This window comes from Caloenas nicobarica, chromosome 1 (assembly GCF_036013445.1).
Source record: "Caloenas nicobarica isolate bCalNic1 chromosome 1, bCalNic1.hap1, whole genome shotgun sequence".
NCBI classification, from domain to species: Eukaryota; Metazoa; Chordata; class Aves; order Columbiformes; family Columbidae; genus Caloenas; species Caloenas nicobarica.
Window position 1 is genome coordinate 55,941,405 of NC_088245.1, and position 13,378 is coordinate 55,954,782.

The window sequence follows — 13,378 nt, forward strand, 5'->3', positions numbered from 1 at the left end:
AGAGCTTCCTGCATGGAAAGGAGCTGCAGCAACTATTTTGCTGCTTAACACTACTTTCTGAAAGCAACGTAACTGACAATGTAGGATTCGGAAGAGCAGCTAGAGATCAGAGCAGCATGTAAGTTTATCAGGACAAGCAATGGTCAAACCAGTACTGTGATACAACACAGACTTTTCAAAAGCACAAAAAGCATCAAGGGATTCCACATAAAAGTACGGAATCACAGAAGGGTTGGGGCTGGAAGGGACTTCTGGAGATCATCTAGTTCAACCCACCTACTAAAGCAGGTTCACCCAGAGCAGGTCGTACAGGAACATGTCCAGGCGGGTCTTGAATGTCTCCAGAGAAGGAGACTCCACAACCTCTCTGGGCAACCTGTTCCAGGGCTCTGGCACCCTCAAAGTAAACAAGTTTTTCCTCATATTGAGATGGAACCTCCTGTGCTTCAGCCTGTGCCCATTGCCCCTCATCGTATCACTGGGCACCACTGAAAGGAGTCTGGTCCCATCCTCTTGACAGCCTTGAGATATTTATAAACACTGATGAGATCCCCCCTCAGCTTCTCTTCTCCAGGCTGAACAGATCCAGTTCTCTCAGTCTCTCTTCATAAGAAAGGTGTTCTAGGCCCCTAATCATCTCCGTAGCCCGTACATTAAATTGCACAGAAGGAGACCAGAAATTTTATGCTCTTCAGATCCATTACTGGCTATTTCACAAAACAACGGCCTTCATAGAAAGACTCACACTACGTCCTTGTTCAGAATCCTGTTCTCCACAAGGGAAAGGTCTCCTTCACATGGACTGTCACCCAGGGAAAGAGAAACAGGCTTCTAAAGAGATGACATATTTGAAAGCATATAGTAAAGATGATTTATTGGCAAGGCAGATGTAAGTTGAAAACACTTCCTAATTTAGGAAAGATATGTGCTAGTTATTCACTACAAGCAGAGATTTTGTAGGATTCTTGTGGAATGAACTGAGTGCAGACCAACAGTCGGCTCATCAAGCAAGGTAACACAGAACTGAACCTACCTTGTTCTTTCAAACAACAAAAGCTCTGTTCTGAATACTCTAGTCCATCAAACGGAGAGTCAGTTTTGACAAACATGAGAAAGAAACATGACTGGACTTATAATTCTGTAAGTAATACGCTGTGAGTTCGGTCTAGGGAATAAACACTTGGTTCGGTGTCTTACACTGGCCTGAGCCAGTGATAGTTAAACTATGAGTTTGAAATAAACTAGAATTTTAGCTCTAGAATATTTCTTACAACCGATTTTACCCTGCTAGTAACTTTAGAGTCACTCATTATTTGTGATCGAGTTAAGTTATCTCACACATACTGCAGGATGAGATCACATTATTCAACCATCCAACATACCATAACCACATCTTAACTTTTTCCAGGGTGACACATTTGAGTATGCTAGGCCCTGATTTGCCTTTGGCATTTTAAGCACAGTGTCAAGAGTCAAGTAGTACAAGCATCAAATCTGAACATTTTTGAGTGCCTTCAAGCTCTTTCTAGTTTTTCTTCGTTGTTTTCTTTTTTTTTTTTTTTTTTAAATAATGACCTTTCCTAAACTTGTACTGTGCTACAGATTCTTTTACTTGCTACCTGGTTGTATTTTTATCGTGTGCTTGTGTCTGGCTTCATTTTGACCCAGGCAACACATCGACACAAACGACATGAGCAAATTATGATACAGCCAGGTATTAGTCTCTCAAAAGTCAGGAAGAGGCACGGCTAAATAAAAACCAACAGCTACCAGCTACTGTTGCCTCTTGGCTGCATAGCACTCGCTGGCATGAACGTGGGTTCACTTCCAGCCAAGGCCAGAGGGCATCTGACCAAGACTTCTTCCCCTACACTTCACTCCAGAAGCTGGAGGATGGGACTCGAGCCTCAGATGAGAAATGTCACCGTTGGCTGCTGCAGCCCAGGGAGAGAGTGAAGCAGCAACGCCCAAGGTGGGTTCCAGCTCTGTCTCAAAAAGGCACAAGAAGCAATTAGGAGCAACTTCATAATCCACCTGTCAGTTCTCTACTAATTTATGAAAACTGGCTCTCCTCTGATCATGCAGGTCCACAAAGGTATCAGCATCAGAACTAACAAAGCACAACAGCCTACACTGACCTTTATTTTGACATTTATTTAGTTGTTGTTTACCACACAGGTCCTACAATTAGATTCAGAACAAGGTCAAGCCTACTCTTTGGATATAAGAGAACCTGGTCTCTGCAAAATTAAAAAGATTTTGCAGGTAGTATATACAGTAATCCCACATACGCAAAAGGAGTTCAAGTTTCAAACCCAGACCACAGCACCACAAAGGAAAAAAAAAAAGGAGGGGGTGGAATATTAACACCCTCATATGTACTTAGTAAAGAAAATAAAAAGAAGAATCATGTATTTCCCACAGCTTCTACAGAAATCATGTAGTTTCAGTAGCTGTATGAAGTATAGCTAGAGAACTACGAGTTTAGGGATTGTCATTTACCATGCTATTGATATTAATATATTTTAAACATGCAAATCAATCCATAATTTTCAAGTTGAACGTTTTGAAGTGCTTCCAAAAATAACTGTTAAAATTAATTCAAACCTATGGCATGGATAGGATACCAAAATCATACTTATTAACATTTGGGGATTAAATAAGAATCATCCTTTTAAAAGCTATTAATAGGGAAAGCTGCTTCCAAGATAAAAGTTTTCAAATTTTAAAGCAAGTTTTGTGCATTTATATAGGTATACACGTGTACACCTGTTACACGTGTAAATACACACAGCTTCTTTTGGACTGAAGTATTATATGCTCAGATAAATAGGGCAAATAAACATTTACAGGGAGATTTCATAATTACAGCAGAACATTTTAAAGGCCATTTATCCTTCATTAATGCTATGCTTTAAAAAAGTTTGCACATGTATAACAGCTGCAAGATTTTTCTAGTAACATAAAAGCCACATACAATTATACATAATTTGTGAACAAAATACAAAACTTGTTCCTGATGAAAAAGCATTTCTCTCCAATCATTATCTCCTACAAAATAGTGATTATATATGATCAGCCTCTTCTTGTCCCCGCCTGCTCTCTATCATACACTAAATGCTGTTTTACCAAACAGTTCTTGGATACCAACTGAATACTGCATGGGGCAATAGTTTATTGTTTTACATGTATAGGCACAAATCATTTTCTACAGCAAATTTAGTCTTTGTTTTACGCAGACCAAACCTACTGATTTCATAGTCATATTCTACCTGACTCATTGGATTGTATCTCACTTGTTTGAAAGAATAAACAGAATATAGCAGAGTTAGCAGCAGTAGCAAGACTGTAAAAATAAAGGAGGGCCTTGACTTTTCTATATGTAAATAAAATTTGTGCTTCACATATCTGTGGGTGAGTAAATCTACTAATTATAATGCAGGGTGAGTAGCAAAAAGGCAAACGTTTCTGAGCATACAGAATGAAGGATGGGAGGCAATGAGAACACTAATGAATACAAAAGCTATATACACACTTTACAGATCTAGTAGTAATATAAGAGGCTAGCGAGGTTTTGAGTTGGTTTGTTTTTTCTTTATTTACACATGCATGCAATTAATAACAGCAATAAATACAAGTTGTGGACTGAGGTGTAAAAAAAAGAGATGACCTATAACAATTCTTTGGCAATAGATTTTTTTACCTGTGTATAACCTGATGATTCTGTGAAGAATTCTAAAATATTTGCCATCATTGTCATTGTTAACATTTAAAGATTACATTAATTACAAATAAAGAATGGTAAAAGAGTAACTGCCAGAATATCCATATACTACATAAGACAGGTATGAATTAAAGCCAAAGTACTCAGACCACTTTTAGAAGAAATGAAGTTAGCAGGTGGCACATCAATAGTGTAGTCTACAATAAAAGACACTGAATTATTTTTATGTTTAGTCAGGCAAATATTTTGCATTTCCTGAATGATAGGTGTGGGTTACAATTGTTTTCCTATTCTAATTTTGAGTAGAATCTATTTAAATATGATATTAAATTAAAATTTACCTGTCCCTTTGCTATCAGGTAAGCAACAATCGAAGTATGTCCAAACTGCGCAGCCAAATGAATACAGCTACATCCTTCTCCATCAATTAGTGACGGATCTGCCCCATATTTCATCAGCTGTACAACCATGGATAAGTGACCCTGTCTAAATGTAACAAAACACAAAAAACAGACAACTGAATAACTATAAACAGACAACTGAAAAGCTATCAAAATCTGAATATTTGAATACAACAAATATGTTTAACGGTTAATTACACTACTGGAGCTTCTGCACTTCGACTCATACCTTAAAAACAACAACTGTCACAACCTAATTCTGCAACTGAGAATGCAAACTCATTCATATGAACAAATTTTATGCAGCCAATGCAAACATAGCATGCAGTGGCTTAAGTGTGTTGCATAGCAAAATGCCAGTCAACAAAAAATACAAGTTATTAGTTTAGAAATCTAGTCTACTGTGACTTCTTCCAATCCCCATAAGAAACCTGCTATTTTAAGAGATGTCAAACTGGCTATATACTCTCAGTTTTTGTTGGGCATACTGTTTATCTTTCTAGTATTAAAAATAGTAGTGAAATAAAAATAGGAGTGAAAAAAAGGAAAACTGAAGGCCTATACTTCCTCCACACTATATTAAAAGCTTAAACATATTTTTAGCATAATGAGTGTAGGCATATCCTTCTTGTTGATACGGTGCCTAACTGTCAGTACACAGTTTCTGACATGAGCAAAAAGACTTTTTCAATTTGTCAGAAGCAGCTCTGGACAATGCTTCACAGAACAACAGATTACAGCTATGAACACTAGAAAATTTAATCAAGCTTTTGTGCTGTTAACACAGAACAGAGAGTGTGATCTGTAACAAAAAGAAACATACAAGCTACAGTCTTTAACTAACAAGCAAGTCCTCATCTTTAGTACAAAATTATGTTGATACATTAAATGTTCCAAAAGTTTATTTTCTACGTCTCCTTTTGCAGTCTATAGTTAAAAATATTAATATGGACAATGTTCCTTTCCCACCTACTTCTAAGCATTTGCCTGAAGGAGCAGCTACTACTCAAAGGCTGTCTTCAATTTTCCCAGCCATTCATCATTTTCAGACCATGTTCTACACCATAAATCTGATTTCAAGCGCATCGTAAAAAAATCCACACATAGTAGAACACCGCAAGGACAATTTCACACAAAATCATCCCAAGCCCCACCTTCACAAGTGTAACTGAGCTTCAAAAGACTGACAAAAATAAGACCTCCAAAGTAAGAATAAATCAAAGTGACTACAGACTCTACTTTTACTTTAGTCTTTTTCCTATCATAGCAATCACCTTCCTCTACATCAGAAAGAGAACACAAAAACAGAACTATATGCTGAAAGCTCCTGTAGCTCAAACATACCACATTCACAGTGTGCCCAGTTATCAATGACTGAATTAATTACTGTACAAAGAATTCCCCCAAAATACAGCAATTTCATAAATCAATCAGTAGCAGATTCCAAGCTAAGAAAAAAAAAAAAAAACACACAGGAAAACCAATTCCAGAAGACTTTTCCCCACCTTGTTGCCCAGTGAAGTGGGGTAGAATTTAAATCTCCTCCAAGCTGATCAACGATAGCACCTTTCGATATATAGTATCTGGAATAACAAAAATAACAAACATTACTGCTTGTCTTGGTTAAATGTAAATGATACACAGTAAACATGTTCGATATTATGCAAAACAAGCAGTTGCAGATCAGAATATCAGAAACTTTCCTTGCCTTCATATAACCTTCTTTTTTAGACGTCATGCACGTGCATTCAAATTTTTTCCTTTTTGATGTGGGTTGGGAGAGTAAAGATGCTTTTTACTGTGTTTTAAGCATGATGCTATTTTCTAGTTTCATTCTAAGATAAAACAGAATAAGTGCTACATACATTAGTACAAGTTGTGCTACCACAGAAGTGTTTAACAAAATGGATTCTGCTAAAATATTTAGGGGCTGCTGCATTAAAAAAATTCTGAATTCATGGTAAAATAATATGCTGCTAGAAAACGAGCATATTTAGAGAATTTTTGCTAAAATGGCAAAATTATTTCAATCTGCGGCACGTATCACCACTGGCATGGCCTTGCTAAAGTAATTGTTCTAAGAGCTCATGTTTCAGTTATGTCTTTAGCCAAGTACTAAGATTTTCATATACTTCTCAATTGTTATAAATCAAAGGACAAAAACATTAGGGTATTTAAAAAATAGTTCTAAATGATGGTTTAGAAGATATTTTTCCCTCAAGAATATTTACAGTGACGAGCTACCTGTAGGAAGAAAACAAGTTACCCATATTTAACAGCAGCAGTTCATAATCATAGGAATTTGTACTGTTTCTGTGAACTGTTTTCCTTGATGTTTTATACGGGATACCTAACTGGCAATATTGCTTTTCCTTAGTGAAGGAAAACGCACACCTTACAAAGAAATCAATGTGGTTTTTTTTAAAAAAAGGCCTTCCCAGAAGGCTTCTACTTCTTCATTCGCTACTGTATAAGCCAATGGAAAAAAAGTTATTACTAACAGACGTTTGAAAAGTATTATCCAGCTATAGATTCCTAAGTGCTTGTACATTTCAAGTACCTGTGCCTGCAGACTTTTTGCCTTCAAAATACCTGTCAGGTGTAGATGAATCCTGCTCTCTCACCCACACAAAACTGTCCATCAAATCCTCAGCATTGAGTTTCTGGCACCTCAGTTTCCCCTAAGTATTTCAAGATGGGGCAAGAAGAAAGGCAACAAACCAAACAATTTGAAAAACTTCAAGTAACTACCTTCTTTTTCTCTAGTGCTTATTGATTCAGAGAGTGAACCTTCAAAAACAGCCCAGAAGTTACACTCAGGGATGGAACCTGAAAAATGTGTTAGGTATCCATGTCCACACTAAAAACATCTAAAGGAAAAATCCCTTTAGACAGTTGCTGAGAGCTATCAGACACAATGAAGTACTTCTCGAGACTTGCCAAATCATAGAAACTCTGGTTTGTATGACAAACAAGATCTGCTCTAATTGATGCAGGACAGGACAGTCCACTTCACTGGCTTCCAACACCAAAGGAACAAAATTGCAACATCTCTCTGCTAAGGTAAAGCTTTTGAATTTCTCAATGAGAACAATCAAAGATTTTGTGAAAGTATTGGTCCTGTAGTGGTGAAAAGACAAGGTGTATATAAGGTAAAGGGACAACATAATTTTGTTATTGTGAAGCGAAGTCTCAACTATCTAAAAACAGATTTGAAAAAGGTACTGAGAAGATATTTAGTCTATCTTGGGAAGGAATTCTCGAGGAAATTTTGTCTAGATAAAAGACAGCACAGAGAAATTCAGAGTCAAAGCTTGGATCCATCTTGCTGATGTGACAGCGACTCATGGGGAGGTGAACATTAAACAGATTGTCTTCATTCAAACACTGGTCCCCACAGAAACACAGAATATGTTCAGATCCTACTGAGCAGCAGTACGGCTTACTGGTTAGTATATTTTATTTAGAAGGAAGAACTTGCAGTTTGACAACTGGGAAAAGACAAGGCAGAGATCTCCTGCCAGATGGCACATTGAAATATCATTTTATGTTTCCTTAAGGATGTTCTTAGACTAAGTTGAGATTTATCGCTGCATTTCAGTACACATAAATGGTGAGATTTTTCTGCAAAACCAGACTGAGGACTTAATCTCCTTGTCCAGGTAGAACTTGTGGAAGCGATTTTGTGCTTGGTGAGAATGTCCCTGGAGAACAGGGGGAACTGGGTGACTCTACTCTCAGTGACTCAACTAAGCTTCCACGCTAGAATATGCCAGGTCTGCAAGTCCTATTTAAGCAATCTACTTACATTCAAAGCAAAAAGATCTGATAAGAGGCTGCCTTAAGAAAATACTTCCACTGATCTCCACATTAGGATCACTAAGCCTTTGCCAGGCATTTGAAAAATGTCCCTGTTTGTATTCAGTGCTTATGGAATCAAAGTGCATGCAGTCACTGTTGCTAGAAAAAGCAGAATATAAATCCTTGTCTGGAGAAAGTCGGACACAGGGAATGGAGAAATGCAGTCAATAGGTAGAGATAGAAGGCAAATTTTTGTAATTTTACAAAATTGAGTTGAAGACAGACCAATAGATCAGTGTCATGATGAAAAGAGAATTATATTATGGATGTCTGACACTTATCCCTGATCCTACAGAAGAAAAGGTTCTGTAGTTTTCCTTACTAAAAAATCAACAGGCTTCACAGGTATCTAGGCTGAATCTGAAGTCTCACAATAGACAGGATGAGGAAATACTTTCAAAAAAAAAAAAAAGTCTAATTCTAAGCCTGCACCCTCCACAGATGAGCTTGCTAAGCTACTTCATTGAGAAGATCTTATATAGTCAACACCCAGTACTCAAGACTCTGAGATCTAGTATCATGACAGCAGACCACTTACACTTAGAATCTATCTCTGTGATGCCAAGCTCACTAGCCAACATATTTAATGGAATTATGCATTGCAAATAATGGGGATAAATAGTGGGGACTTGGGAAAAGATGTGGTAGGATAAAACAAAAACACTGAATTATTTCATTCTAAGGAAACAGAATAAGCCACTGTTTCACAAAAGAGAGAGTGAGAGTGCGTATGATATGCTGGGTGATATAAACTAAAACAAATCAAGAACTCCTAGAGACAGAGGAACATGGAGCGTAAGAACTGCCATCAGGAGGAATTAATTTTAGATGCAGTTACAGACATTAGTAGTCATATGTACTCCAGTAAACAGCAGGAAGAAAATGCAATGCAGTATGTCACAGTGGTAGAGATGCATCAAGAAGGGACAAAAGCTTTGACATATTTTTGAGGAAAAAGGAAGAATTCGACACATTAGATTTAAGAACATTCAGTTGTCAGGGCTCATACTAAAATAACTTCAAAGAGATACGGTTGATACAATTAAAGTTATGTTGAATTAAAATTCTCAGAACAAGTTTCCAGCACTCAAATGTAGGTGGAGAGATCACCCTAACACATAATAAAAACCTAACTGGAAATTCAGATAGAGATTTAAGCACAGACTTCCATTTATCTGAATATGACACTTTGATTTTTGAACCACCTCTATGCCCAATATAATTGCTATAGCATCAAAATGTCAGCAACATGCTTGGAGGGGAAAAAAGGTAAAATACAACATGAAATACTTACATGCTAAAGTACTTCTTTTACAAAAAAAAAAAAGAAAAAAAGAAAAAAGAGGAGTAATGTGGAATTTAAAATTTGGTCTGATTTTACTCTGTAAATGACAGAATGTCTCCAAACAAATTTCTGGGGACAGACTTTTGCTTTGATTTTTAAAGAAAAAGCTGTTGAATACATAAAATGTTAGGAAACTAAAGCATTAAGTCATAATGAATATCACACAGGTAGATTCACTGCACTGCAAAGCTAATACAGAATCTGTACATTAAGTTAATATAGAAATATTATCCACAATACAGGCCTATTTTTTCAAATGCTTCATGTCATACTGATGTTCTTAAATTATGATAGTTGTCTCAATGACACTTTTTAGACTTTATAAAGACATATCAAATGAGATGGAATATCTGCAATACAACTGTCTTCCAACAGCTCAAATAAGATGAACAATTCATTCAAAAAAATTCATTATGCATACAAGATGGATAAAAAGTGAGCTCAAAATACAACAACTTCTTTTATTCTCAGTGAGGGTGACAGAACACTGGAACAGGCTGCCCAGGGGGGTTGTGGATTCTCCTTCTCTGGAGACATTCAAAACCCGCCTGGACGCCTTCCTGTGTAACCTCACCTAGGGGTTCCTGCTCTGGCAGGGGGATTGGACTAGATGATCTTTCGAGGTCCTTTCCAATCCCTAACATTCTGTGATTCTGTGATTCTGTGATTACAGATGCTGTACTTTTCTTAAAGAAAAGTGGCTATCTCAAAAATTTTATGCATTTCAGTTATTTCACAGCAAGTTGTAAGATGCTAGCCATAAAGACCCAAAACAACCTAGAAGGAAAATGGAATGAAAGGGAAGAAAACAACAGTTTAAAATGTACTCTCACAAAAAAGGTTATTCAGGTAAACCAGGGTCTGGCATCACTTTTGCAAGTGTCTGCTTCAGCATGCCAGAAAGAACATTGGTTTACCTCTCTTGTAATGAAAAAAAGATATCAAATGCAGAATTATTTTTTCCATTATAAGCTTCTACCCACAAAAAAGACATAAAACATGTTGTGCTATCTATTCCTTGTACTTAAAAAAATATATTTCAGAAACACTGAATTATTTCAAAGAATTGTTTGGTTTAGAAGGGACTTTTGGAGATCGTCAAGTCTAACCATCCCTGATCAAAGCATCCAGATCATGCTATCTAGGCCACGTTCTGCTGGATTCTTAATATCTCCAAGTATGGAGAGTTCACAGCCTCTCTTGGGCAACCTGCACCTGTGCTCAGTCACCAGCACAGTAAAGTTAAGTGTTTACTGATGTTCAGATGGAATTTCATGTGTGTCTTAATTTGTGCCCTCTGCCTCTTGTCTTGCCCCTAGGCACTAACAGAAAAGTCTGTTTCCGGCTCCTTTACTCCCTCCCATCAGGTATTTATATACATTTATAAGATTCCAGGTAATATATATTACCACATATTATACTACCAGGTATCCCAGGTACTTTTATACATTGGTGAGATCCTCCATGAGGATCTTATATACATTGACAAAATAAGCCTTCTCTTCTCTAGGCTAAGAAGTCCAAGCTCTTGCGGCCTCTCCTCATGTCAGATGTTGTAGTCCCTTAATTGTCTTTGCAACCCGGCACTGGACTCACCCCAGTAAGTCCATATGTTTCTTACAAAGGGCATCCCGCAACTTCACATAGATGTTCAGCTGCAACAGTTGAGTAGAGAGAAAGGATCACCTCCCTCAACATGCTGGCAATGTTTTTGTTAAGGAAGCCCATATACTATTGACCTTTTTTGCCACAAGGCTGCATTCCTGGTTCACAGGCAGCTTCCTGTCCACCAGGACCCCAAGGTCCTTCTCATCAGATCTAAATCTTTATCTATTTACCTATCTTTACCTATTCAACCTTCTCTTAAGAGAACTGCATCAGGACACAGGAAGTCGTTTACAAACAAGATAGCAAATGTGAACCTGAGATCTTCTACAAACTCAAGATCTGGTCTGATGAAGGTGCTAGTGATGGACACACATGGGGAGAATGTGCTTAAATGAAGATGGTTTACATTTGGTTTCATGTGTAACTACTCACATTCATTAATAAGAACTGTTTTGAAAAGTGGACTGATTGAAGATGTGGAGTTTACGTCAAATATTCTAGAAACTTGCTGATTCAATATTTTGTGTATTTAGATTTAATTGCATATACTTAACTCATTGTTTTGTTACTGGTAGAGAAAAAAAAAAACACATGTTCTATACACACTCATGATTTGTAAAACAGCAAGTACTAAGAATTATCCCTTCAGAATTTAAGCTCTCCATGTTCTGAAAGACAATAATAGATTTTAAAAGATAGTCTCAAACAATGCTCCAGGTTTTATAAACCGAAAAGCAAAAAAATACTGTAAATCCCACAGCTCCTCCTATTAAAGATTGTTATTACTTGACAGAAGAGGTGCTGCAATCTTACCTACTGTAACATCTGTGGTTTTAAAATGCAAAGAAGTTATTTAAGTTAGAACTCCTTGAAATGCTGAATGAAATAGAAATTTCCCTTGCATCATATTAATCTTGCTTATTGAAAACATTCACTAGCATCAAATTTCCCCTCAAAAAAAGAAATTGAGTATTTCAACAAGTATACCACAGTATAAAGAAACTGCACATACAGCTGAACAGCTGTTCTGCAAGGTTTATCTCCTTTGAGAAGTGTCTTGACTTCTGGACATTTAACAGGTTTTATTTCTGATAACTGTGTCAAAAAAAATTGCTGCCAAAATGCAAATTAGGTCTTTTGACTACTCCCCCCTTCCTCCAAATTTCAAGACCAAAAATGAGTTCTTAAGAGAATTAAGAATATTTAACATCTTAAAAAAATAAATCAACATTTTTAAGGACATGATTAGTTTATGTTTAACTTCAAGTGTAATACGTACTTCACCAGATCTATCCTGTTGTTGATTGCAGCCCAGTGGAGAAGTGTTACATTTTCTTTGTCTGGTTGTCGTACATCGTAACCTGCTTCCACCAACTCTCTACATCGTTCGTATATTCCATACCTTGAAGAAGGAAATGAGATTTTTCTAAGCTGTTATCTCAGAAAAAGATGCATTCAGCAAACACCATACTTATTACTATAGTACAAAAGCTTCAAGAGAAACAAAGCAGAAACTTTATTTCTGTTTCTATTTGATTACAGATCTCTTGTAACAAGAATTTTCCGCTGGCAAAAGATATATTAATCAATTTAAGATTTTACAGAAAACTTTTATCTGTAGCAAACTATAGAGCAGAGCAAGGCATAATATAGATCAGAATTATACCAAGTATAACATAATCTTCTCAGAGACCCCCTACATTTGTTTCTCTTACCTCTCTTCTCCCTCCTTTCCATCTCCTGAAAACCCAAAGAGCTTAGCCAACTGATTTGACAGTACCTTCCTAAAATTCACAGATGACAAAATCATCACATCATTTAAGAACACTAACAGAGCTCAAATACTTCCCAGTTTTCTTCTCAGATGACAAATAGCAATTTTCCTGATATAAGTTAGTACCATTTTCTTTTTCATACCACTTCAAAATTCTATGCTTCAGTATGAAATTAATTCTTTCATTAAAGCTAACCATTAAATGTGAGCTACTGCCATCAGAAAAAAAATTCTGCATGCGTTTTGAGAGTTGAAACAATTCAGTAAGCATAGACATCCCTTAGGCATTTAATGTAGGACTAACTCCAACATTAAATAATGTTTGTCTTGATGCTTATGCTGTTTTACCATCTATTTTTAGTGTCAAAAAAAGCAGTGCAGAAAGGTAAGTAAAGATTACATTTCAATGCCTGTACAACCCACAGGGATTTCTCAAGTCTCAAGGAGGAGACTGATGTGTAGGCACACCTTGAAATCAAGATCAATGCCTTGTGACATCTAATTTCTGCTAAAGCAGAATTTTAGCAGCCTCTCAAAGCTGGAATTAAGTTTTCCTTATGCTGCTTCTATGTTCTATTTTCTGCAGAAGAGACACCTCAAGGCCCCTTTGCTACACTTGTGTAACCGATGTTGAAACCTTTTTTCCAGTGTCGTTACCATTCTTA

At 36.7% G+C, this 13,378-nt stretch overlaps 1 protein-coding gene across 1 annotated transcript in view; it reads right to left on the minus strand.

The window, feature by feature from the left end:
* Positions 1-13,378, minus strand: part of ZDHHC17 (zinc finger DHHC-type palmitoyltransferase 17) — a 77,451-nt gene that overhangs the window by 37,074 nt on the left and 26,999 nt on the right. The window contains exons 3-5 of the mRNA XM_065654947.1: positions 12,219-12,341; positions 5,631-5,708; positions 4,066-4,210 (exon numbers count right to left, since the gene is read on the minus strand). Coding sequence (XP_065511019.1) covers positions 4,066-4,210; positions 5,631-5,708; positions 12,219-12,341 — 346 coding nt within the window. The remainder of the gene's footprint in view (positions 1-4,065; positions 4,211-5,630; positions 5,709-12,218; positions 12,342-13,378) is intronic.